Genomic DNA, 27,700 nt, shown 5'->3' with positions numbered 1-27,700 from the left:
TGAAACAAAGACTTGCAGCAGACTCAGCAGCTGTTCAAGAGCAAAGAACCAACAATCAGTTGCTGAAAGAGCTGCAATAGCACAGGTGTACATACTAGAAAAACCTGCTCTAGCTACATCATGTTCAGAGCAGCAATGCAGTGAGAGCATGGAGTGCAGCCTGGACCACACAAATCCCAAAGGATTCTTCAGCTTCTGCTGAAGCTTCTGAAAGCCAATTAAAACTTGCTTGCCTAGATTAAGACTAGATTAGCACGTCTTTGCTGCAGTCAGTGACATGATTATAGTATGTGTACAAGACTATACAAACTGAATTTCAGTTTGCCCAGTGGTGTCCCCTTTTACTTAAATTTTGAGGATGATGAGAAAGAGGCATTCCAGATTAAAAATCATCCTTTTGGGTTAAGCTTTCCATACAAGAAAAAATATTTTTTCCAAAGAGAAATTGCTAAACATTCTGTAAACTACTCACAACACTGTATTTACATCATGAACAGTTTAAGAGTATTTATTTCGCATTAAACATTGTTGATATTTCATAACATAGTTTTTCTAAGATAATTGAGCAGGATATGTCTTTAAATTTAAGATCAACTCTTTCAGATCAATATACAATCTCTAAAGGTCCCTTCCAACCCAAACCATTCTGTAATTCTGTGGTGGATGTCTTAGATTGTTTAATCAAACTGCCAGCACTACTTTTTGGCAGTACCTTTATTTACTTTCACTTGAAATAAGTACAATAAGCAGCACACATTTCAGTCCACCTACTGAAAAAAATATATGAGAGAGAGACTCAGCTGGATATTTACTATAAATTCAGCTACTCTCCACATGCTGAAGAGACAATAAAAGTAAAAAAGGCCAAGATTCGATGGTGGATTACAAATGAAACACATCACTTTTTACCTGTAGAAGGTACTCAAGCTTGTAGGAGAATTTTTGCAAGTTGACACTGTCATCTGTGATCGGTTCCCCTCCTTCTTTAAATTCTTTACTTAATTCAGTCACAGCGTCTTTAAAACAAGACACAAAAATTATTAAATAATGCAAAAGGTATAAAGTACTGAACCCATGAACAACTAAAGTACTGTGTTTTCTGCCTGGACAACATGCATGTCTATTCAGTTTACTTCAGTCCAACTATCTTAACAACATTACAAAAATCTTATTGATAGTTGGCAATTTAACACCACCTATAAAAAAACTAGAACTGAAGTTATGTATACTGACTACTTCTTCCTCTTAAAAAGAGCAAAATTTGTCAAAACCTGTTAACTAACAATTGCTAACTGGTAATTCAGCAGAGGAAAGAGAAAAAATTTTTTGCTGCCACATGTGCACATTAAGGTATTGCCACAGGATAAACAGAATTCTGATTATAAAGGACAAAGCATATAATCTGCTGAAGGGGATCAGTAACACGAGGACAGTCGTTCAGTCAGCACATTTATCTTCTCCATGCTTTATTCAGGAAGGTTCAGCGTGTGCTGGTTACAAAACACAAATGGGAAAAATAATTTACATAAAAATAAGCATACAGGAACTCCTCTTTCCTAAAAAAAATCTGAAATCAAAGCAAACTCTGCTGTCTCTCTGGATACTTTATCTGAAAAGGGGTGTACTTAGCATCAGAAATTACTGATTTTGAGCTTCCTTTCCACATGCTTTGGTACTTATTTCAGGTTTTGTACTTATTTCTCCCACTCCCACTCAATCCCTTTTGCCAATCAGAATCTCTGTTTGTTAGCAGGCATGTAGGTATCCTTTCTGTGTTACAGGAAGATCTAGATTCCCAGCCTTGGTGCATACACCTTAAACTTAATAAAAATTAAAAGGAAAAATATTTGGATCTTGGTAGGGGCAGCTGATTAGGGCAGAGACAGAGCATGAAAACAGTCACATATCTGCCACCAATTTTTCCTGTGAAAAATTAGGTTGGCTGCTGCTAGTGGAGGACAAGTAAGGTGCACAGAAAGCATGTTCCACTGCAGGAAGAACAGCAGATTCAATTCCCCAGCACTCTTCCTCATTCCCCATACATAAGCAGCAACTCCATGTCAGCTTCCCATCAAGAAATGGTCTAAAAAAATCATGTCTTCTCCTTATCTAACATGAAGCCTTGTTACAGTATAGCTCTATTCATACCAACAAAGCCCTAGCTCACACTGAGCACCCCACAGACACTTTTATTAAAAATGTAAACCTAATTTCTCATCTGGTATTTTTAAACTTGCAGGATTTAAGAATTTAGGATCTTGCAGGAAGTACATTGCATCCCCCACCAAAAAAAAAGTAAAAATATCAGTCACATCTCCCTTGAGCACACCACAAACCTTGAACTATGCTGCAGCAATAGATGCAGAAAAGTGTTACACAACTGAAAACACAGCTCCCATTCTCTGCTATGTAAAACATGAAGGACGCAGCCCAGGCTACAGAATGAATCTGTCAGCATGGCACTGTACCTTGCAGGTCTCTGATAATCCTCTGCAGCTGGCTTTCACCACTAGTTGCTGCCATCTTGAAAACCAAAGGAGCTCCCCTTCTGGGCTGTTAACCTCTCCTTCTGGTCTTTTAACCTTTTCATCCATCTAGATAAAAACAGCAGAATTTGTATCCTTGATGACCATTGGGGTGATGAAGATTATTCTTCTCTGTGACTCTTGCAATTCTGTAAAAGTAAAAAATAAAATTAAAGTCTTCATCATCTCAAATGAGCAGAAGAGAAATGCTTTAAGCATTTTAGATCCTGCTGAGCAACAAATTCCCACAAGGCCACCTCTTTTCCCGGAACCTACTTTTTATTTCCTTCTAGAGTTCACTTTCCGTTTCAGTTATTTCTTCAGTTGTATCTTTCAAAACTACGGAGCAAACCTCAGAGAGCAATTTTCTCTGAATAATTACAACACAGTCTTACAGTCCAGCACAGGCTGGCATTTCATGCAACTCGTCTTGTGACCCTGAATGATGACACAGGACTTTCCATCCCAAAACCCTCTGCCAGATCTTCCTTACAGGCTGCAGAGTAAGAAGATACAATGACTTTTCCATTTCAGGGAGACTTTCAAGACACAGAGTAGGCACAGGCCAAGGAGACAAAAAATTATGCATGTTTGATTCTCTGGCATTGGAGTGTCTTTTTAACTCATAAGAACTTTTTAACTCATAAGAACTACTCATAAGAAACATCTCTCATCTCCTCAGAACCCAGAGTTCCCTACACATGTAAGAGGACACCGCTTTATTTTAAGCTGTTACAGCATCCCTTGATGGATAAATATATCTTGCACCACCTCATGCTTTACCTATCACTCTCAGAAGATCTTTCTTTAATTAAGATTGATTAATTAATTAAAATGAATTAAACACTTAGACACTTTACTAAAACAACCATGCCTGGAGACTCAAACTTTCAAACAGTAACCTGGGAGCAATTGTTCAAAAGAAGCCACACATAAACTGTATAGGGAACTTACTAAGCATCCTGTTCAAAGAATTCTGCCTGCAATGCTACAGCCAAATTTTCAAGCAAGCACAACACCCCAAGTACTGAATCTTTAGAAAACTTGCTATTACACTTGTGTTAACACTACAATCAAACTCTCACACTACAACTAGATTGGCATGGCTGAAGTTGCTGTCTGAATTAATCAAATGGACCATTCATCCATGTAGCCACGTCTTGTTTGGAAATGACCATGATGTGATGCCATATTTTTTTCCTTTTGAAACAAAGCAAACCTTAAAGTCACAGAGACAGAAACATGGTAAGTACAAAGAAAAGGCTGAAAGTAGTCTGTTTCCCCTAGTACTTTTGTTTTGTTACCTGCTAGTTTCCATTTCTGTGTTTTGATGGCAGCTGTGAGGTTATGACACAACAGTTGCATGGACCATGTCCTGTCTGGCAAGAGACTTGGCTTGTAAAATGCCCACCACATCTCTGCTGCTTCAGGGAGAGAAGGCCAGCACAGCATAGCCTGGCTGACCTTTTGTGATGCCAAATACTATTTCTTACCCTAAATCAACATTACAGACACAAGATTCCTATCTTGATTCTACGGAGTGATCATATAAAGCGAGTTGCCACACTTCTCAGCAACTTACAGAGCTTGGGTACAGATGAAGAGAAGCAAGAATAACAGACCCAGTGAGTACATGTTTACTCTCCTAGGGACACACAGTAATATTAGTGGTATCTGTTACAGAAAAGAGCATTAAGTGGGAAGCCTGTGCAATGTGGGCAATAGCGAGCCAAAATGTATGGCCAAACCAAATGTTCTTCCTCATACAATGGGGGAAAAGAACAAGGATCAGCAAGGGAATCCTGCCCATCCTGCAAAGACCAGGAAAAGCTCCAATCAAAGGCTCCAGAGGCACGAAGACTATGCAAGAGGCATGCCAGGAAAAAAGTCAACAGGCCAACTGCTGGCATGTATGGAGAGCCAGGACGAGAAACAGCCTACCCTTATGTTGCAACACCCAGCAGGGAGCAGGACATGGGGCATCCTGTAGTAGCCAGACGCAGCATGGGACCTTAAATGCTATTTCCCAGCAGGCTGCCCAAGCAGATACTTACCAGGGGAGGATTAAGGTCGTCTAGAGTTGTCCCAGACCCACCAGCACTGTATAAATTAGTGTGCTTGCCCAGATGTCAATGCTAAATGACTACACGTGTTAAGACCTGTGTTTACTCCCTTCTCTTCCCAGGGCTGAAGGGGATCTGTTGACCTGGGCTACTGAACCAGGACAACGTGCTGAAACTTTTTCTATCTGCCTTCTCCTCTGCAAAATAGGGAGAAGGGTACTTCTCTGTTCTATGGCCCTTTGGGAGGTGTTCTCGGAATGCATCCCACAGAAAGGTGCAGAGCTCTCATTTCGTATGGCAAGGAAAGCCAACAACATACCTTAACTGTTTTCCTGAAGTTTCAAAATAGGAAGAGCATCTGTAAACACCTGATCTAGCCCTTCCTGATCACAGGACATTTTGCCCAGGACTGTTTAGAGTACAGCCCTGTTCCTCCAGTATTTACTCTCCTATTATGTACGTCTTTAAACATCTGCTATGTGAAAACAGCATGATACGTCTGTCAGGCATGGGTGACCTGCTCTGGGTCAAAAGTTTTTCAGATGATGCATCATTACCTCTTACATAACAGCCTTTGGCTAAAGCCCAGGGCATTAATTTGCACAAAACTGCAGTGCTGCAATGACACCAGCAATGCAGTCACACTGAGGCCCTGGCACAGACTGCATCAGAGAAGGCAAGGTGGCACGCCCATCACTCCCTCCTCACAGCCTTGCCCTGAGCCTGAGGCTGAAGATGGCTGCTCCCTCTCCTGTTGGCAGAAGTACTAGTGTGGGGGTGACAATCTTCTTTACAGAGCAGGATATCCTGGAGGTTAAAGAAGCAGAAAGGAAACAGCCCACTCATAGGAAAAGATTTACCTGAAGGAGAGTGAGACACATACAAAACAGTGAACAAAATTTCATGACTGTAATTAAATTGGTTAGTGAGGCAGCTACATTGACCTACTTTTATTCTTACTTCATCAAATCTCTGTGTTATTGGAGTGGCATCTGCATCTCCAGCAGTTACATTTCTTTAAAATTCATTGGTTAATTTTGGTCAATCTTGACAGAAGAGAGAAGGTTTTTCAAAATAGTACACTCCTCCACGTGCAATCAGAAGAGGAAGCTGGGAGGACATTCATGAGCAGAATTGTTCTTCATTGACAAAAAGGCTTCAGCAAGACTTCCACTATAGCCTGGTACCAGAGAATCCACTCCCCACCCAGCTGCATTAAGAACAGAGCTCACACTGAAGACTTGGAGTAATTCAGTTAAACAGTAAATTGGGTCCACAAGATAAATTCACTGGAAACCAAGGTCCACTACTTTCTATGGTTTACAGAAATATGTCATGTTACCACAACTGCTCTGGTCTGGCCATTCCAAACAAGGCCACCTGATCACACAGCCCCAAGTGGTATCACAAGACTTTTCATTATTTGGTGCCTGCAATGCTACACCTGCTCTAAAACTCCATTTGAAACACATCAAGGAAGTGAGAATACTGAGCCAAACTCTACATTCATGAGCTGCAGCAAATTAAATTGTTACTCCTTTGTGCAATGCAAACGTGATTTGTCCTGTGAATGTAGACTGATACCTACAAGGCACACTTTCAGAAAGGGTGTGGAAAAAATTAACTATGCAGCGATACAGTGGCTACAAGGCACACTGACAAGAACACTGAGTGCCAATCTGATGGCAGAGATGAAGGAAGAACTGGTAAAAGGAAGTCTCTGCCTCTCAGAACTCTTAACCACTGATTTAGTTTAACAATTTCATTATGGTAATAGTCTGGGAAAAATACTTTGTACTTTGCAGGTAGATAAAGCTGCACATCCATAAAGTGAAAGAACTGCCTGCTGGAAATAAGGGTCTGAGGTAGACTGAAAAAAACCCAGCATGACTCTTACATCATGCACTCACATTTGTGCTTTTACTAGGCAACTCAACCCTTTGCGTTTTAACACTGCATATCTGTAAAGATACATGACTGATAAAAATGCACAGTGGATTAAATTAAATAGGATGATTAAAAACAAAAGGCAGGCAAAGCCTGAACATCAGCTAAGGCTTCCTTTTGGAGTTCTGAAGCTTGGTTCCATTCTGAGAAGTAAAATTTTCTTGTTAAATGAATCATCCCCCTTCATTTTCCACAACAACAAACTTCCACATTTCAATTACAAAACTACATTTTGGGGGAGTATTTTTTATTTCTTTTAGCATTTCAAAACAGGAGACCTGCTACAAACCTATGATGTATTTGCAACATGCTCAAGGAAAACACAAGTCTTGTTTTTCAAAAACAAGTGTTTTTTCAAAACACTTTTCAAAAACAAAAACAAGTGTTTGGGCATATAAACTTTTAGTAATAAAACATCTCTTGCAGAAAGTATGTGTTCAGAAAAACAAAGATGCAGAGTATGATAGCTTAGCAGAAAAGAATAACTAGCTGGAATGCATAAAAACTCATATTTTGCAAATGCCTGTTAGAAAAACAGCATGTTCATAATTAGGGGCTCCTTGTAATAAAGGCATTTTGTGGGAAGGCTCTTCTGCTCTAGGGATATTTACATTTTACAGCATGAGAGCATGAATTGATGCAATTCACAAAATGCTGCTTTTGCACCGCTAGTCTGACAGGAAAGACTGACACAAGTAACTCCGTAAAGTTTTGTATCAACTTTGTGCAAACTTCCCTACTTCATGGACAACTGGCATGTGATTCTCCCTTATTCCTCCTATTTGCAAACTGTTCTTAGAAAAAGATAAAAATGGAACAACAAATATGAGTATACAAGTGGCACAACAAGAATTTCATGAGTTTTTAAATTTTTAATCCTGAGTGGGGAAAGTCTGCAACCCTAACTTTTAATGCTCCACTTATAGTATTGTACCTCCACCCTAAGACCTGACTTAAATCCCATTAAAAAGTTATGCTGAATGTTGCCAAAAAGGACAGATGCATTAGACCAGGGACACAGTTTCCTGCTTTGGAGAATTTTCCTCACATCAGACAACATCCTCATGTTGAACAACATGAATTCAGATGTCCACTTTCCACAAACATCAGCTCAGGGATGAGCTTGTCTGTATTGCACAGAGACAGCTCTGTCCCAGACCTGTGTAATGAAGAGAGAAGTAGTCTGAGGAATCAGCCAGTCCACAAGGAGAAGAGCACTCCTCTGATAAGAGGAATTGCACTAGTATCACTCTTTCACAAACTCAGCTGCCCTTTTTCCTTAGGACATGCCAGACCTTGCCCCATGTCAGGAAATGCTATGCTGTGTTTGCTAACATCTATGAATTAATCTAACCATAGCTCTCTCATAGATTTTAATTTCCCCAGCTGCTCCCATCTTATTTGACTCCCTCTGGGGAAAGCATCTCTGCTGCCTCAGTGCCTGTTACAGTGAGCTGAAAAGCTATATTTCATTCAAAAGTGAAAAGTTTTTTTGTCCTTTGCTCTCTTGTTCTTCCAAGCCATTCTACCCGTGTCCCTGTGCACCCTCCCTGCTACAAAACCTGCTCTTCCTCTCCATAACTCACCCAACTATTTAAATCTCTTACACATCCATCAAGCTGACACTAGAATACAACTCTGAGGAGCACCTACAGTGCACCTAGTTATACCTACAGAAACAGCAGAGGACTTCCAGCCACAAAGGAGTGTTAATGATTCAAGACAGTCAACATGCTCCCATGTTTTTCATGTCTCCAAGGTTGGTCTCTGAACCTTAACTTCCTCAACAAGCTCAGCTTCACTCAAGCATCTCAACCACCTCTGAGACTTTGGGAGAGTTAAAAGCAGCAAATCTGAACTATGAACGGGAGCTTTCCTTAGCAGGATTTTTTACCTCTGTATCTACTGCTCCACACTGTCCTTCCAAGCCGAGGTTTCAGAAGCACTTGAAAAGGCTGCCTCCAACTAATGGTTTGGGAAGCTTGGCAGGTGGGTGCAGAGACTTGCCCCCGTGTAGCACTCCATCAGTCCTCCATCCAGCCAAGAGCAGTGGTAGATCCCCAGGGCAGCTCCTGGCCTATATGTAGCTCCCAGTGAACAAGTAACAAGCAACACTGAAAATGACAGGGTTTGGCCACCACGCACAGGTAGATCAAACAGGAGGTGAGGCAAGCAGATTAAGCAAAAACAACGCTGAGACAACCCACACTGACTGGCCACTGAGTTGTGAATCATGCTACCCTGGAGCCAACAGGAAAATTCTTGAGTTTTTTCCTTTGTAGCAGGAAGCATGGAGTATTTCCTCTCTCCCTGTCCTCTCAGTGTTTCCAGTGAAGGTCGCTATTTTTGGGGAAAGTGGAAATTTTAGAGTTACAAACCCCAAAGATTAAAAAGCCTTTGGAAGAGAGGCCTGTGTGAGACTGCCTCCACCGAGCCAGTTGGGAGCAGGCAGGCTCACAGATGATGCAGGCTTGGCATGAGCCCAGTTATTCGGGGATATCCTGATCCAACTTGTTCATTTTCAAAACCCAAGTTGGCTTGCAGCAGCAGCAAGGTCTTTCCTGTGCTCACCCTCCTTCCCAACAGTAAATTAAATATCATGGTGGACGCACTCAGGTGTTAAAAGTTTACAAATATCTTTGCTGACATCACTGTTTTGCAGCAACAGTTTCCCAGTGCTATTCCAAGCACTGAGATTGAGACACTCTACATAAGAGGCTCTGCCCCTTCTACAAGTGTTAGAAACAATTCAGACTTCATATTTGGGCAAAGTATTTAAAATGACTATTATAGAATTTTTGGACACAAACAGCCACCACTCCCTGGACAACCTGAAATTACTACACAGAAATATGAATGAGGCTAGATACCAGCTGCTAAAAAGGTTCCTTGCCTTGGCCAAGATAAACAGAAATAAGAACACAGTAATATAAATAGATACAAAGAATAATGAATAACAGTAAAAACACTTTGGGTTTTTATAGTTCACTTTAGTTCAGTAATGTCAGCAACATCTAAAGAATAATAGATTGGTTCAGTGTTTATCTGACAAATAGGCAACTGTTAATTTAAAAATGTGATAATCTAAGAAAAACAAACAAAAATCTGAGTTAAAAACAATTTTCAGCACTACTTTTCTTTGAGTCTACCAGATAATTTCTGCATTCTTTACATTTTGTATAGTTTTCTCTCACTAATCGTTGCTTTAGATCTTGATCTGCCATTGACCAAGTCTTAGAAGACCTTGGCTTCCTGGATCTTAGCATGGATTCATATTCCTTTTAAGTAACTCTCTAGCAACAGTGAGAAAGCCTGCAAATACAATACATCCTTTCACTGTTATCAGATGTTGTACATAGGAGTCTCCTTTATACATGAAAATCAGACTCCATAACTGGCTCTTAATAAGAAGTAGTGCAACCATGTTCACAACAAATGTTGTCAAATACATACACTACAACCAGAAGTACAAAATCAACTATCACTTGTTTTCCACCATAGTATCTTAGATAAAATTTTTAAACTGCAGTGCATATTCATTAAATGTGAATGTTTGGAAACACTGTTTGGAGCACTTGGAACATTTTTTAAAATCCAAGCACTCCCATGAGGATCATCGGAAGACTTCAGGAAACTGCCTTGTACACAACAATAGCTGGAAAACATAAAACACACGACTGAGAGGCAGTTTGTCTCCTTTGCTACATGTCCTGTAACATCATATCAGGCCTGAAAACAAGAAAAAAAACAACAAAGAACATCTTGCCAGGCTGCTGCTGAGACAGACTCCATGCTGTACACCACGGAAATTAAATCCCAGCCTGCCTCCGTGGGCATGTGAAAGTCAGAGCCCGCACAAGGAGGTGAAGGCCTGGCACTCCTCCCTCTTCATCGGTGTTTGAAAAATAACTTGGTTTCAACCAGAAGCTGAAGCAGATGCATGACACCTACAGCTGACCAACTCCACACGCCAACCAAACCTTTGCACGAGCAAAAAACCAGCAGGAGGCTGAGTGCAATGACCCGGGCAGAAAACACCAGGGCCGTGAGGTCCTGAACGGGCAGCTGCACCGAATTCACCGGCAACCAAACCATGGCACAGCCCCACAGCAGCCCGACTCACCACCGCAGGACCTCTGCCAGAGGAGAATCCAGACCCCAAAGCCAGCAGACCACCATTCACTAAAGCCTCGTGGTTTTATTTTTTTTTTTAATTTTCTCCTTGCTCGCACTGGATTACCAGGATCAGTGTAAGCCAGAGGAAGGCCGGCTGGGACACCGGGCATCTGCTCTGGAGACAGACCCAGCTGCCTCCTGTGCCAGCAAAACTCTCCCTGTCCATCCACCAGAGATTTGCCGACACAAGGACGAGCGGGATTAAGGGCCGCAGCAAATATTTGTCTGTCAGCACTTTATAACGGGGGTGAGGGCAGGGACACGGCCGGGTATTTGGTTTCTAGCAAGGGCACGGGGTGACTTTGCTCCTCCGGCAGCTGCCGTGACCCGTGGGGAAGGGCTTGGAGGCTCTGCTCAGGGGTGGATGACCGGAGAGAAAACAGGAGGTAGTGTTTATGTCAGCCTGAAATCACCGCTCACCAGGTGGAAACGATGACACCTGAAGCGACGGGGCGCGGGTACTGTATGCCGCCCGCCTAAGAGCTGGCCCTGAGGGACGGGGAGTTGAGGAACCCCTCGGGAAGCCCCAGCCGGGCATTAGCCACCATCCAGGCCATCCAGGGCCTGCTGTGTGCGCCGCCCATCACCCCACCGCGGGCTGCGGTATCCGGGACCGGGCCCTCACCGCTCAGCCCGGCACAGGGATCCCCTAGAGCCGCCGCAGCACCGAGGGCCCGCGGTGCAGCCCTCTGCCCTTCTCCGTCCCCACCGGAGCTCCTCCCCTCAGAGCCGCGCTCTGAGCGGCAACAAGTGGAAGCCGCTGAAGTTACTTCCCCCCTTCCCTTCCTCCCTCCCGCCCTCCCGCCAGCAGCCGCAGCTTCTTCCCCGACCGCCCCCGCCGCCTTCCCTCAGGGTCGGGGAAGAGGGAAGGGGGAGCGGAGGGGTGGGGGAAATGTTCTGCGTTACCTGCGCCGCCGCCATGTCACGGAGAGATGGCCCGGGGTGAAGCTCCGGCGCTGGCTCGCCTCTCCCCGCCGACTACAACTCCCGTGAGGCCGCTGGAGGTGCCTCCCCACCCCCGGGGCGGTGGTTGGGTGAGACGCTGTCAGCTCCCGGCCCGGCCCCGGCCCCGCCACCGCTGCCAGCCCCTTACCGGGGAGCTGGGGGATTGGACGGAGAGGGAGGTCATGGCCAGAAGCACCGTGGTGAAAAGCGGAGTTTAAAAATGGGTTTGCGGGGGGAATCGCGGCTTTGCCCTCAAGCTGCGGGGTTGGAGAGGTTTCCTCTGAGGGGTGTGTGTTTCTGGTACCTTCAAGCAAGGTCGCCTGTCAAGAAGCAGAGAATGATGGAATGTCGGGTTGGGATGGACCTGAAGGACCATCTGGTCCAGTCCTCGGTGTTAACTTTCTTAACTTTCTCGTATAGCACCGACTGTAGCTTTTTAGGACAGTTCAGTATATTTTGTTGTTTTGCTTTTATCGGTTTTGCACAAATCAACTTTGCACAGGCAGCTGATGAGAAGACGAAAGTCAGGCTCAGTAAATCCATCACACAGCCAAATTTCCCCTTTCTGTCCTTGTCAGCTGGCGAAAGGAAGACCCTCTTCCCAAAGCTGAAAGACATTAAATAAAGGCCACCTAGGGTAAGAGACTGGTAGAAAGCAGGCGTGAAAGTGGAACGAGAGGTCACTGCCTAAAGCAGGGTCCTGGGCAGAGCACAGGGTTCCTGAAACTCACACCATCTTCCAGCTGGAACCAGCCTCCACCTACAAGCAAGCTGTTTCCTTTTCATACCTTTCCACAAGGCATGTGATACTCTGAAAGGACATTTCTTTCACAGCATCTGAAACTGGTAACACTATTCTTGTGCTTGAAGTATACTTGAAAATTAAGTTCCTTTGCTTTTTTTGCACGTTGCCTGGATAAATAAATTAATTTAATTAAAACTTGTGACCAAATGGTTTGTCATCAGTTCTTGCCACAATCCTTGTGACTAAATTAGCATCATAAACTTCAGCTTAGGGAGCCCTAAGATCAAAGTATTGCATTTTCAAGACTAAGGAAATACATACAGCACATAGTCACTGACATGTCTCCCAGCATCCTCATTTTTTCATCTTCAACTGAAGGATGACTAAAGTGACCTTAAGTTTTGGTGAATAATCTTCACCTAATATATGGGTTTGAATAGCACAAAAGCATCTTACTGTCCTCAAAAATGCAGGTTATAAGCATGTTGTGGGCACATGACTTGTAAGAGGAAATGGTACATTTTACATAGTTTGGAAGCAAACCAGCAGCCTCCAGGCTGACTTCTTTTGGCATACTTTGCTGCATCATGCAGTACAGTGCAGAGAGCATCTGCTGCAAATAAATCTAGCTTTCCATTGATCTACAGACAATTGGGTGTCTTCCAAAAGTAACCTCAGGATCATCAGTTGCAAATAATGACAATCAAGTCCCAGATAATTTCACTGCACTGGAGGGCTTTTTTTATATTTTAAAAAGGTCTTTGTGCAGTTTTACTTCTCAGTCAAAAATAACCAAGTAGAATGGATTGCCCCTCCTTTAAATTACATAGTGACGAGCTATTTTCTGAAATATTTAATTTTTTATATTAATCATTGAATTACTGCCTGTGTATACAGACATCAATTTATTTAGAGAAAAACATGCTGTTTCCAACTTGATCTGTCAATAAACAATAACATCTTAGATTTTTCTAGATTTTTTATTTCTTGGCAGCAAAAGAGGTGCAATATTTTTGCTTTCTGGAAGCTAACCTAGAAAAATGATCCCATTATCTGCCCAATTCATACTGCTTTTCTTTGATTTTATTCTGAAAAAATTTCTTTATTAAATTCTTCATAAATTTTAATAAGGTGGATAGGTATTATTGTCAATTTTACTACTCCAGGAAAGGCAATGTCAGTTATCCCAGCAAAAGACTTTGCTGGGAAAAATCTTTTCAGTAGTTTGTGGAATGTTACCCTTGAAATTATAAATAAATTCCACAGAGGTAACTTGATCAACTAAAACTACTGAATTGCTACATAATACATATTAAGGATAATTAAAGGACCTTGCTGTATTCTTTAGGTTCTGTTTCATATAGCTAAAATGTAGGCCAAGATAAATATTTAAGGGCTGAGATTAACTTCTGACAGCAGAAGTTATATGTAATGTGAGCTGCAGTTCTTCTATAGTGATTCTAAAAGTACAGTTTGAGTATTTGTGAGTTAGGTTTTGGTGGGTTTTTTGTTTTGTTTTGTTTTGTTTTTTCATTTTGGTGGCACTAGAAGCCATTTCTATACAAAGCTTGCAAATAAATATAGAAACCTTTAGTTTTATTTGTGCATAAATGTGCTCTGGGAAGAGTTTCCTCCATCCAAGCAAGCCAGTCTGCATTCACACTATCTCATTGTCAAGTAAAATTATACACTGTCATCAATCATATGATGCAGATAATACCTTGGTGCCTTTTTTGACTGAGTGACTCTTTGCTAAACCCTCATAAATAATTGGGTTCTATCAAAAAAACCCAAATCAAAAGCCTCAGAAAAAACCCATCTCCCATGGTTATTAGATTCTATGAACATTTCATAGTGGTCTCTAAGTATGTGCCCATAAGATGTGGTTTTTTTGTTACCAGTCTGAGACTGCTGTTACATGTGCTACATATCTTCTTTTAATTTTTCAAGGAGATGTATAATAACTGGGGAGGATTTTGCTCCCACTAGGCACTTGAGGAATTTTGTGAGAGTAGCAAGCTCCCAGTTTCCCTGGTCACCCTCAGTGGATTAACATACCATTGTAGCTAGACTGAACAACAGACTGCTGTTCATCATCAGAGACTTTCTGTGGCAGCAGGGAAAAAGCTTTGGAAGCACTTTCTGCATTTGTTTGCAATTGTTTTGAAGAGGTGGACAAATAAATCTCAGTAGGTATAAAGCTGGAAGCAGGCAACATAAAACGAACCAGCAGAATTCTGGAAAACCTCTAGAAACAAATATGGAGTTTTAGACAAAGTGGGTAAGGGGCTTGGGAGAATATTCTACTAATATCAGGTGAACTTCTGAGATTGTGTTCCACCTGAACACATCAAGTTGGGGAGCTGTCACTACCCTGAAATGACTGTGTTTCACTCCTGTGTGGACAAAGTAGGTACCAAGATTTTGAGCTGGTTTGCTACTCATTCAACTGAACCAGCAATGATATGGGAGAGCCAGAACACAGACTCTGGACCATGAAGTTTAAATGAACCAGAGTCTTCTATATACATATAGATGTGTGTGGCACATAGATAAAAAGCATATTAAAGCTTAGGAGATTAAGAGCTGGTTAAGATGGCAGGAAGGTATCACCATCAAGAAACAGGACTTGACTTCAGAAAGGAGCATTGCTTGGAGAAATGAAACAAGCTAAAATATATTTTGGGCTTGTTATCTCAGCATCTCCCGCACATGGAGGGAGTATCCCACTCAGTATTTTTTTTCTATCATTTTCAGTTCTTTGTTCCACTCCAGACAGTATCTTCAGTCCTACATTCTCCTTCTGATTTAAAACTGATGGTACATAAGTATTGAACATTTATAGATCCTAAAACTTGTATCTGAAAGTTCCCACAGAGAGGCTGGCTTCCTTTCACACTTATTCCTTCAAAAGGTTCCAATTGAATATTTGCATAAAATCATGACTCTGGATGTGGCAGGAATTTCTGCTTTACATCTCCATGGATGAATCTTTTCCGGAACTGTATTTCTTGCCATTTCTATACCTACACAGAATAACAAAACAAGACCTTTTTAAGTAACATGATTGGTTTTGTAGGCATAATTTCAGCTAGAATTCACTTCCATGACACGTCCATTGTACAAGTCAGTGAAGACTTTGGACATCAAAACCTAATTTTTCCCTTTTTAGTCCTCTTAGAAGGGTGCATTCTTCAGGTTGAATTCTGCTCTAAAACAATCTTTTGGCAAGATTTACTCAGTTTAATGTTCACCATCAAAAAATTATAAGAATACTTGAGAAGATTAGATTTGAAGAGGCTTATGCTCAAAGCAGCTCTAATCATAGAATCATTGAATAATTTGGGTTGGAAGGGACCTCTAAAGGTCATCCAGTCCAACCCTCCTGCAGTAAGCAGGGAAATCCTCAACTAGATCAGGTTGCTCAGAGCCCTGTCAAACCTCACCTTGAATATCTCCAGGGATGAGGACTCAACTGCCTCCCTGGGCAACCTGTTCCATTTTTCCACTTCCCTCAAGGTCCATCTGACTCCAGCTACCTGTCTGAGTCCCTGTTCCAGTGCTTGATTATCGCTGTAAAAACACAAATGCTTATGCCTAATTGAAATATCCCAAATTCCAGCTCCTGTCCATTGCTGTGCAGTTCTGAGAAGAGTCTGTCTCCATCTTCTTTACATCCTCCAGCCAGGCAGATGCAGATGCAGTCTGCTGTCCCCTGAGCCTTCTCTTCCTAAAAGCCACATGAACCCTACTCCCTCAACCTCTCCCCATCCAGCATGACTCCAGACACTGACTGGCTTGAAGGCCTCTGCTGGACTCCCTCCAGTATATCCATGACTGCCACATACTGGGCTCAGAACTAGACACCTACTTGAAATGCAGCCTCAAAAGTGCCAAATAGTGGGGACCTGCATGGCAGAGGAAAATTGCTTTGGGACTACTTAAGTAGACTGAACCTATGCTTGTCTGCAGGACTGGGCAGGGTGCATATGATGGTGCTGAGGTGCCCAATACCATTGCAAGATACTATCTATTGCCTATAAAGGCCATGGTGATGAGGGGAGGTCCCCGATGATTTGAAAAAGACAAATGTCATGCTCATTTTCCAAAAAGACAAGAGGGACAGTCCAGGAAAATATAGGTCAGTCAGTCTCACTCACCTCTGTGCCCCGGAAGACAGTGGAGCAAATCCTCTTCAAGGTCATTACCAGACAGAAGCAAGGAAAAAATGTTTAGGAACAGCCAGCACAGATTTGCCAAGCAAAAATAGTGCCTGACCAACTTTACTGTCTTCTACAATGAGATGACTGGCTCCGGGGATGAGGGGAAAGATGTACCTATCATATACCTTGACTACTGCAAGGCTTTTGATAAAGTCCCTTACAGCACCCTTGTAGCCAGATTGGGGAGATACAGACTTAATGTGGGGACTGCAAAGTGGATGAAAAACTAACTGGACAATCAGGCTCAAAGGGTAGTAGCCACTGGTTTGAAGTCTTAATGAGTGTCTGGTTATGAGTGGCATGCTTTGGGGGCCCATGTTGTGTCTGATACTGTTTAACATTTTCATTAATCTGGATTATGGGACAGGGTGCACCTTCAGCAAGTTCATGGATGAAACCAAGTAAGAGGGAACAGGTGATACACACTGAGCTGTAGGAGACAGCCATGCAAGGAGACATCAGCAAGAATGAGCTGAGAGGAGCCCTCGGAGTTCAACAATGGCAAATGCAGACTCCTGCACAGTTACACAGTTCCTGTTCTTGGAGATTTTCACAGTTTGACAAGACAAGGCCCTGAGCAACTTTGTGTAACAGTGAAGATAGCATTCTGTGGGTGGGGTTGAGTAGTGGATGACCTCCAGAAGTCTCTTCCAAGCTGAAGTAATCTGTGAAAATTCACAATTACTTCTTCAGCTAAAAATATCTTAACTTTAATAGGTGGTTATCAAAGGCAGAGAATAATAGTCACAGTGTAGTATTCCATTGAATTTCTGAATGTTTATTAGTACCACTTCATTATGTCAGGAAGTGTAAATCTCCACACACTGAGTTACTTTGGTTTTAGTAGGCAGAAATACAACTGGGTAACAGTAAGCATTCCTTTTACATGCTCGGATATACTTCAACAAAATAAGATCAAGTTACTAACAGATTTAAAAAGCTTGTTAAAAACTGGGCAGAGCAGGATCATTTCAATCTCTTGTGCTTCCATTCTACTTATTGACATTCTATAGATAAATGTAAGAATTATTGACAGTAAAGTTTTCAGGGTGGTGTAGCTCTAGGACAATGCCTTGAATGATGGCCTGTTGAAAAGATATAAGTGCACAAGACCTTCTTTTACTCCTCATCACAACATTTTCCTCTTGTAGAGCTTTGCTGGTGCCAGGGGAGGTGTTCTGGCTTACTAGTAAAGAAGATTAAATTGGACTCATTTCTCCATCAGTAGGTTGTCTCTTCATAATTGAAAGTACTTATTCCCCAGTCCAAAGTCTCTTCAAATGTATAGAAGCAACCACCTTAATTTCAAATGTCTTGCATCAGGAGACAAGAGCCAAAGGATGGTTTCCACCACAACCAGACAAGTAACACCTTCCAGTGTTCCATGGTTTGTCTAAACCTTGTAAGTTCCTTATGTGACTAATGAGTAAAGTTTTAAATTTTTAAGGCAATAAGTATAATAATGGGATACCAGCACTGTACAGAAAGGCATATCTGATTATAAGAGGCAAGACATAACCAGTTTCTTCTGGCAGCTAAACTGGAACACAAACCAGAAGCCATGGGCAAGCTCTAGGAAGGCTGTTTGGGTATATGTCATATAGGTTTGCCCCATTCTTATGCTTTTCCCAAGGTATTCTTTCTTCTGGATGCCACCAGAAATAGGAAGGATAGAGTGTTGTGGGCATGCATAAGTTTCTGCTTTTTATAAACTGCAGCTGAGAAGAATTTGTTGTCTTCGCCAGATGATCTGTAAAGATCAAATGCAATTGTGCAGAAATAACACAACTATTTTAAGATGGCTGCCCCAAAAGCCAAATTGTTGCTTAGACCCACAGTCAAAAACTATTTCCTGCTGCCACTGCAAAGCTGTCTTGGCTTTCTATAAGTAATGCTAGGGAAATTAAACATTCTGGTTCTCAGAGGCTTTGTCATTCAGGTACACTGTAGTGTACACTACATGTCATACTGCCTGAGGAAAAAAATAAACCCACTGAGCTACCATGAAGAAGAATATCTTCTTGGGAAGATTTTCCCATGGGAATAATATTTTCCATGGGAAAAAAAGCCACAAGGTTTGATTGGTGTAATCAGAATGTGAATGGTTTTGCTGCAAAAATGGTTTTGCCTGCCATTGAACTGATTTGCCTCAACTTGCTTTTAGTCAGGAAACCATGTTGTAGTGGTCATGTAAAAACACTCCTGCACTCAACACAACATTTAGCAATCTTAGCAACATTTTCAAGGCTAGGTTCATGCGAATATTTGCACTTTCCTTCCCACCTGCTTGTGGTGATAAGATGCATGCGTGAAACAAAAGAGTTGCATGTGGCCAGGCAGCTTGTTAGACCAGATGGTTGCACACTTCCAAGATATGGCCATATCTGGTATTTAGAAAGATGCAAAACACATCAAAAACAAACACGTCTGTCTTTGAGGATCAGGTTTTAAGCAGAGACATAAGCATCTCTGTGAAGCAGTTTTTAAAAAGTTGTCAAGCAGCAAGCATCCAAATATATAGGCTAAACCCTGCTGCTCAGGCTTCCTAAAAAGAAAAAAAAAAGGCCAAATATTAATTATAAAAATAAAGTACAGGTAAAAACAGTAAAGCATTAAAACCAACAGAAATACATATGTGTCCATTGCATGTACAAGCGAAGTATTTTAAGTCAGGCAAGAAAGCAACATGCTATACCATTTATGTTAAAACCTGCCGTTTAAATTCCCAAAGGGAAAAAGCAAGTGCCTCTAAGAATTAGAGATTATCCATGTCTTTTTAAAATCTGAAAGTTCACCCTGGCTTAGTGTTAATAGTTAGGTCTTGCTTCAGTAGATGGACGCACCTTCATAGTGGAATTTGTCTTGAGAGAACTTGGGGCTGGAGACTTGGCTGTTCCCACAGGGTAAATACTGACTGCATAAACGTGACAAATGACCCTTGAACTTGACTCCAGCAAAAACATAGAGCACGGGGTTGAGGCAGCAGTGGGAGAAAGCAATTTTACGGCTGATGTGAAAGGCAAGTTTAGAGTCCTTTTCGTACTGACAGGTAGGTGGTGGAAAAGTAATCAGAAAGCTGAGGATATTGTAAGGTGCCCAGCAAAGGAAAAAAGCCACCACAATAATAAGGATGAGCTTCACAGTTCTGTGCTTTCTGTGAGATCTTGCTCTGAGCAGGATTATCAGTATCTTGAAGTAACAGAATACTATAACCCCAAAGGAAAACAGGAAGAGTACATTTCTCAGATAAATGTCCACCCTCTTCCATTTCCAGCTGGCATAATCACAGGTCTGGACGCCATCAAAGTGTTTGTGCACTGTGGTGTGAATTATCTCAGGAACCACAACTAATATGCTTCCAATCCAAACAGCCAAGCTCAACAGAAAACCACAGCACTGCGTCTGGGATCTCAGAGTTGAGAGAGGGGTCACTACGGAGAAATACCTCAGGACAGTCATGAGAGTCAGAAAGAAAACACCACTGTAGTAGCCAATGGAGAAAACAGCATTCACTGCTTTGCAAAGGAACTCGCCGAAAATCCACCCAAAGGACTGGTCTGCTGCCCAGAAAGGCAGCATGCAGGAGAAGACTAAATCAGAGACACAGAGATTCATGATGAAGATATTTGTTAAAGATGTAAGGTTTTCATATTTGAAGAGGATCCATAACACTAGAGTGTTTCCTAGCAGGCTGAGCAAAAACGCCAGAGTGTAGACGACTGTAGTGAGATGGGTGTAAAATACAAAATAGTTGCCCATTTCGCAGATATTGCTGTCATTAATAAAGTATCCATCTGAGTAATTATCCTCTGAATGAAATGGATAATAGTCTTCCTCCATTTGTCCGTGCAAATGTTGAGCAGTTTTCCAGCAGCTGCTTCAAAGACCTGCAAAAATCAAACCAAAATTTCAGTGACAATCGAGCTGATAACTGAACTCCAGCTTTGGAGCCTTCTGCTTTAGGAGACTAAAAGAAGCAGTGAAAGTGTTCTGTTTGTAATATGTGTTTCTTTTGAGAGCAGAATCATTTCCTTTTATGACTAGATCATAAAAAAGTAGGTGGATCACAGAATCACAGAAGGTGTGGATGCCCCCTCCCTGGAAGTGTCCAAGGCCAGGTTGGATGGGGCCTTGAGCAACTTTGTCTAGATGAGAGGCATCCCTGCCCATGGTGGGGAGGCTGGAGCAGATGATCTCTAAGGTCCCTTCCAACCTCAGCCATTGTTTGATTCTATGAGTATATGAAAGCAACATCAAGACTTGAAATACTTAAGAAGTCAGAAACTAAGACATTTCTCAACCAATATGGTTGGTGACAACCGCTAAGACAACTTCTACTAGGTGCAGGTTGAAGGTGCTTTGTTTTTTAAGTAACCCAGGTGCTACTATTTGCTACTATTTTTATTTATTATGCTTTCTGGAATTGTATCAAATTCCTAACCCCTTCAGCTTATATATGATTTTTTGTCACTGAGATTCAACACTGCAGAAGTTTACAAAGCTGAGCAATACCAGTATCAACAAGTTCAAGGACTAAAATGCAAAAAGTGGTGTTTCTTAGAGATTTTTTGTCTTGATGTTGGTTGATCCCTGTGTTGGCTGCTCTGTGCATCTCTGTGGCCTACTGATTCTCAGAGGTGCAACAGGAACAGAGTTCACATCACACTCCTTTCTGGGGGCTGCTAGTCTCTGCCTGCTTGCCTGAAGGTAGGGGTTTAATCCCAAATGGAGTTTGAAATTGACCAAACAGTGTCCAAATTTACTGGGACTTGGAGGATGACGATCAGGTGAATGTAGAAGGGTAGCATGGTCACAGTAGCCTCATGTCTTTATGAAAAAAACTAAAAAGCAGGTATAGAAAATCAGTTATGGTTTCAACCAACAGTTCAAAGTCTAAATTAACATTATCCAGGCTGAAGGCCCATCTGCAGGACTGTGTTTGTATCCTGAGTTGGCTGGTGCCACTGATAGACCTGCCACTGGTCTCTTTGGAAGTACAGTCACAAAAGGGAACTTCATGATTCAGACCACATTAGTGCTGATGGCATTTTCCTTTTTGGATTAGAGAAAGTAAAATCTGCCTGCTAAAGCCAGGAAAGGACATGCTGCCTTTGGAGGACAGAAGCCTTATGTCTACACCTTGGAAGGGTGCTAGGGAGAGCTGCTGGCTGCCAGCATTTAATGCCATCAATGGGGATAGGTGGCTCTGGTCAGCCAGAGCTTGGCACAGGCAGCACAGGCCACGGACCATCTATCCATTAGGATGTGGTGACCCAGTTTTGGAGGCAAGGAATATGTGGGATTCAGTTCTGTGACAGCAGGTGGCCCTGACACACTCATCAGGCACAGTCCTAGCTGGTAAGTGAACCTACAGCTCTCCAATACTTTTCTCTGGTTTTGCTTGACAGTACAGATGGCACTTGAGCAATACATGGGTTGCAGTGAGGTCTCACCATTATCATGTCCTGTTTCAGCTCAGGTTGGAGGTATGAATCCTCCCTAGTAGCTGTTGGGTGAAGAAGAGATTTTTTGCAAAGAATAAAGGTTCTCCATAGGTAAGGTGACAGTGCTGACAGCTGTTTCCACTGCTTACACCCAGTGCCAGCAAGACCCAGGGCAGGATTGCCCATCCACCAGGAGCTACCTGGCTAGCTGGGCTTCTCCTCACCTCTGCTGCAAAAGGAGATAAAAACTCAATGTGATTGAATCAACAGGCTCAGAACATGTTAGCATCACACATGAAATACATATCGTGCAACCTTTCCAGTATTATATACATATAAAATGGTACAAGTGAGAGCAGAAGTTGGCTAAAAGACAGAAATTACCTCAGCTGGAAGAAACAGGAACAGAAGGAAAACACATCCTACAGTTTAAAGTCATCCCTGCCCTTATGAAGAGCACACAGCAAGGCATGCAACATTCATTTCCCTCTTGGTCAGAAACAACTTGTTTTCCAGAAGCTGTCATTTTCTACCAGTGCTTTTCTTTGCCTTGGAGCATTCATGGAGAAAAGTATTTTAATATAGATATGTGGAAGTGTTATTATTAGGGGCATTTCATTACATTTTTCTTTGATAATTCAGCTACACTTACTCTGTCAGCATTTGACAAGAGTGGCTGGGAAGACCCATGTTGCTCCTCAGTGGGTGTTACACCAGACTCCATGCAGGCAGAGGCAGCTGAGGCAGATCCTTTTAAGAAGATTCCTGGCACCTACACAGACAAACTGAGGTTCAGCTCATCTTAACTGGAAAGGACAAGGGAAATATACTATAGAGAAAAGCCCTCTACCATCAGGCAGGCACTGGTGGGAGCTACCTCAAAAGAATTTTTTCACTCATTTTATGCAGTCTCCTGCTGGGCTTCACAGTTTGTTTTCCAAGTTTCTCAGAGGAATAAAAAAATAGCAGCTATGTGGCTTTGCAGGCTGATTTGCACTTTCACTGCCTAAAGCAGCAAAGGCCAAGCCAGAATATAAATTTCTGTTCCCTAAATTGGAATTTATCTGGTAACTTCTTCCTTAACTAATTCCTTGTTCTGATTTCTGCTAGAAAGAAAAATCAACAATGTGCCTGGTTTTGGCAGGAAGAGGTTTTAATTTTTCAAATGGGTTTATAGAGCAGCCTTTTTTATTTAAAGTAAGTTAAAACATTTGAAACAATATTCCTCCTATCCTTACGGTGGGTGCTATGAGTCTCAGAACATAACCTTGGAACACACCCTCCAAGTCCTGGAAGTCACAATCACGACAAAGACATGGTCCAAAGCACTCTGGACAGTCAGTCTGCACTGGTGGGTGAAACAACACTTGGTCTGCCTTGGAGGAGTTCTGTACATGGTAACAAACTCTTTTAGGACACTGATAAAGTGAAAAATCAGTAGGATTTCCTTTGCCCAGCTGAGTTTTGCAGAGCCCCAAGAAGCCAAGCTCCTCATGAGAATTCCTATGCTGATTTTAAAGTAAAACTTGCCCTTGAATTGTCAAAATGGTATTAAACTCTGCCAGGGGAGGCTTAGCTTAGATATTAGGAAAAAAATCTTTACAGAGAGGGTGATCAGACATTGGAATGGGCTGCCCAGGGAGGTGGTGGATTCTCCGTCCCTGGAGGTTTTTAAGAAGAGACTGATGTGGCACTCAGTGCCATGGTCTGGTAAACACAGTGGTAGTGGATTAAGGGTTGGACTTGATGATCCCAGAGGTCCTTTCCAGCTCGGATGATTCCTTGATTCTGTGAAATTTTCTGAGACTGGTGGTTCCACCCATGCTCCATAGACTACATAAGGCAGGTACATCCCACGTGGTCCATCCAGCTCCTTGTTGTTCCCCCTGAGTTCTGCCTCTCAGACATGACCATCAGCCCGGTGATAACCTCAGTCTAGGGGGGAAGAAACATCTCAGATTAGTAGTCTGAACTCCACTCGAAAAACATATATATAAGTTTAAATTTAGATACTAAGTACCACTACAGCCAAGGCAGGATCAGCTTATAGTATCTACACACAGAATTAGTGCTTGTGGGACTTGCCGTGTGAAGAATGACATTGATCAGAAATGCTGCCGCCACAGCTGTAGCTTCAGCCCCCTCTCCTCATCCAAAGTTACCCTTAGGTTAAAAATAGCAGAAAAAATGTTTTTTCAATGAGGAAGAGGTTATGATGTTCTTATCTCTTCCTCTCCACTTTTTCCTCTCCTAAGAGCTGCAAACACACCCTCTGGGCCCTTTATCACAGTTTCGTTGTAGCTTCCTCTGGTCCATAGGACTTTTTTGGGAAAAATCTGGCATTTTTCACTCTGCTTTTGAACCAGCATCTACCTGTACTTCCATCCCAAATCACACCTGTGGACAGAGGGGACAGCAGGGAATCAAAATGTTGCCGCAGGTCACCTGCTGTCAACGCAAAAGCCACATGCACAAACAAAGCAAAACAAGGGATTAATTAACCACTTCCCAGCAGCAGACAGATATTCAGCCATCCCCAGAAAAGCCAGGCTCCATCACCTGAGACAATTACTTGGGAAGGAAAATGCCATCACTCCAAGCTTCCCCATCTTCCTTCTTTCCCCTGCTCTGTACACGGAGCACGATGTTATATGGTGTGGAATCTCTCTTTGGTCATTTGGGGTCAGCTGTCCCAGCTGTGTGCCCTCCCAACACCTTCTGCACCCCCAGCCTACTTGCTAATGGAGTGGTGTGAGGAGTAAAAAAGGTCTTGACTCTGTGTAAACACATGTCAGTGGTAAATAAAACATTTCTGCATTATCAACACTGTTTCATAGCCTCATGCTGGCTTCTATAAAGAAAAATTAACTTTATCACAGCCAAACCATCACAGTCAGGCAGAGCTTGGCCATGGTTTTCCTACTAGCTCATGGAAGGATGGGGTAAACATGCCTATGTCCTGGGACTGAGAAGAAATAGTCCTCCTGGAAATAAACGGGTTGGAGGAAACAGCAGACTGGAACTTGCCAGGGTCTTCTGAGTGATGAAATTGTCAGTTTGGTTCTACAGTGTAGACTACTGAGATCTCAAGTGTATTTTTTGCAAACAAAAAGACTACTATGATCTCTGTGCCTGACATGTAATTCTCATTTCTCTTAACAGCAACGCTCCCACAAGGCACCAAACAGTGTATTTCGTGCAGGCCAGACTGCAGTGACATGACCTTCCCATCTGCTCCAAAGAGAACATAAATGCTCTGTTGTTTGGCTATGAAAAGAGTAAGACTTTGGTTCTTCATAGCTGGATTTGTTGGCAGTTGAAACCAAGCAAATCCACTTCTTATTTTTATTACTAAAGCAGAAGATATCTGCAGGTTTCTGCTGCCAGTGAAATGTTGCCACACACACACACGCTTTGTCTCTGTGTGTGTGTGAATGTGCACATATCCTCCCAAAACCACACAGCAGGATGGGGCTGTCCTTAAAAAAACTCACCAGACACTATGCTGTATCTTTAATTAGCAATTTTAAAGTTGTGCTAGAAGTCTATTAAGCAAAATGTGTGTAGAGAAGCTGGCAGGATTATCTCAAAAATTCTTACAGTCACAGAATAAAGATGACAAACAAGGAAAAAGTACATTTCCCGTTTGGGAAAAATAATTGCATGTCTTGCCTCTAAATTTTAGGAAAACTCATGCCCCCACATGAATTTAATGAACTAATTTTTATGGTTCCGGGACATGTTGAAGAACTAGGTTTTATTTTTCTATAGAATTTCATCACTGCTACCATTTTGAATTTTATTTTTTTTCAAGAGGAGTATAAGCTGCGTGTCTAAAGAATTAGCATGCCACATATTGGGTGGAAATTCCAGTGTTGCTGCAGGGACTATTGGTGCAAGAATAATGCTGAAAGAGAGATAAACTATGCTGGCAGCCACTGGTGTGACCAGAAGGTATGAAGGGGTTCTACCCCTGTCCCAGAGCACAGGTCAGAGCAACTGGCCTAGAGATAGAAGGTGGAGGGCAACCTCTGCATCCGAAGGCAAAAGCATAGAGATGTGTTTTCTGGGGAGAGTGTGGAGCATCACCACTTCAAAGAGCCCAGCTGTGTGGCTGTCCTCCTCCCTGGCCGTGCAGCTGGCCTCTGGTTTTAATGGCTGTAAAATGGGCTCACTGATTTCAGACTGATTCCACTGGTGAAGTCATCCTGATGTGGAAGCCCTGGAGACTGGCAAGGCTTTAGCCAAAGGGAGAAAGAAGAGAAAGGGAGAAAAACTTACCCAGTGTGCCACATTTACACAGAACAAAAGCCTGGGTGCAAACAACATGACTGTGCTCATCCCTACTGCCTCCTCAGCATTTCCTAACCAGTTTTGGATTGCTTTCCCATCACTGCATCTCTTACACTTTGCAGCACGGATCCTGAGTTTGCCTCAACCACCTCACTGCAGCTCGCTGGCCCCAGCTACTGCCTGCCCCCAATGCTGGGTGACACCTGACATCCAGACCTGTTTGGGTGGCTGTAGCATGTCCCCACTGACCCTGAGGGACAGCCCTTGCTGCATGCTACCCCCAAAGTGTCACCTGGGTGAGGGGGAGATGGGGAACCTTCTCTTCCAGAATGGAAAGGAAGAACGAAGGGCTGCAGCCAAGTCAGTGGGTGCAGCATCACTGTAACCCCCTTTCCACAGGCTGTTCAAGGGCCTCTCTTCTGCCAGCATCAACTGCTCGCTGCTCCCTTGAATGGACACACGGCAGCTCCTGGGAAGACCGAGGCAGAGTCCCTCAGGAGCAAACTGCTCCAGTCTGGCCGGCCCACAGAGCCCTGACTGCTTTGGGAACAGTCCCCTCCATGGCTGCAGGTCCAAAACATCTGCTCCGTGAACTTCTACAGGCTGCAGCTCCACAACTGCTCCAACGGGATCCTTCAGGGTCTGCTCCACTGTGGTCCTCCATGGGTTGCAGGGGACAGGCTGCCCTGGGATGTAGAGAAAAATCTAGACAGGCTAGATTTTTCTAGAGAAAATTCTAGAGAAAATTGTAGACAGGCTGGGATGTAGAGAAAAATCGCTGTTCGGGCATCTTTTCCCTCTCCTTCCTCACTGACCTTGGTCTCTGCTCCGGCACTGCCCTCCTGAGGTGTTGCTCTCCTTCCTGGTGCTGTTTCTCTCTCTCTCTCCAGGTGCTGCATTCTCTCACCTCCCCCTCTCCTCTGCCCTACTCTTAATCACCGGGTTTTTCCCTCTCTTGAATATGTTAATCGCAGAGATGCACATCCAATGCTCACCGAGGGGCTGAGGCCGGGCCAGGCATTTTGGAGCAGGGAGAAGCATTCAGAAGCTACTTACATGAGCCACCACTGGGGGACTTCTTCCCTGCTACCAGATACAGCACTGCACCAACCCAGAACACTGTCCCAGTGCTCTGCTACCCTCACTGCCTCTCGCTGCCAGCCCTTACTGAAGCAAAACAATAAAAGAAGAAAAAGTAGAAACCACTCTGCCCGCTGCTGACCATTCATTTCCTTTGATTCTAACAGATTGTATGCAGAAAAAAAAAAATTCTTGTTGCCCTCTTTCTGGAGAATACCAAAGGCCAGAGAGGTGCTCTGAGTTAAATTTGGAGTCTGAG

General features: G+C 42.9%; 2 protein-coding genes across 9 annotated transcripts in view; both read right to left on the bottom strand.

Annotated features, from left to right (window-relative positions):
* Positions 1-11,702, bottom strand: part of FYCO1 (FYVE and coiled-coil domain autophagy adaptor 1) — a 39,344-nt gene extending 27,642 nt beyond the window's left edge. For 4 of the 8 annotated variants that reach the window (XM_071735845.1, XM_071735848.1, XM_071735851.1 and 1 more), the window contains exons 1-3: positions 2,802-2,956; positions 2,469-2,674; positions 910-1,016 (exon numbers count right to left, since the gene is read on the bottom strand). In XM_071735845.1, the coding sequence (XP_071591946.1) occupies positions 910-1,016; positions 2,469-2,523 (162 nt within the window). In that variant the 5' untranslated portion in view covers positions 2,524-2,674; positions 2,802-2,956. Of the gene's footprint in view, positions 1-909; positions 1,017-2,468; positions 2,675-2,801; positions 2,957-8,429; positions 8,573-11,617 lie in introns of those variants that run through there. The other 4 variants (XM_071735846.1, XM_071735849.1, XM_071735847.1 and 1 more) reach the window with 4 other exon arrangements.
* Positions 11,703-19,054: 7,352 nt separating this feature from the next.
* On the bottom strand, positions 19,055-20,561 carry XCR1 (X-C motif chemokine receptor 1). The gene is made up of 2 exons (XM_071735838.1): positions 19,468-20,561; positions 19,055-19,169 (listed from the first exon to the last, which is right to left on the bottom strand). Exons 1-2 carry the CDS (start codon positions 20,462-20,464, stop codon positions 19,147-19,149), a joined length of 1,020 nt encoding a protein of 339 aa, XP_071591939.1. The 5' UTR covers positions 20,465-20,561; the 3' UTR covers positions 19,055-19,146.
* Between the last annotated feature and the right edge of the window lie 7,139 nt (positions 20,562-27,700).

The sequence above is a fragment of the Heliangelus exortis genome, chromosome 2, assembly GCF_036169615.1.
Source record: "Heliangelus exortis chromosome 2, bHelExo1.hap1, whole genome shotgun sequence".
Lineage (NCBI taxonomy): Eukaryota > Metazoa > Chordata > Aves > Apodiformes > Trochilidae > Heliangelus > Heliangelus exortis.
Note: the sequence above shows the minus strand (reverse complement) of the source record. Positions and strands in the feature narration are given on the sequence as shown.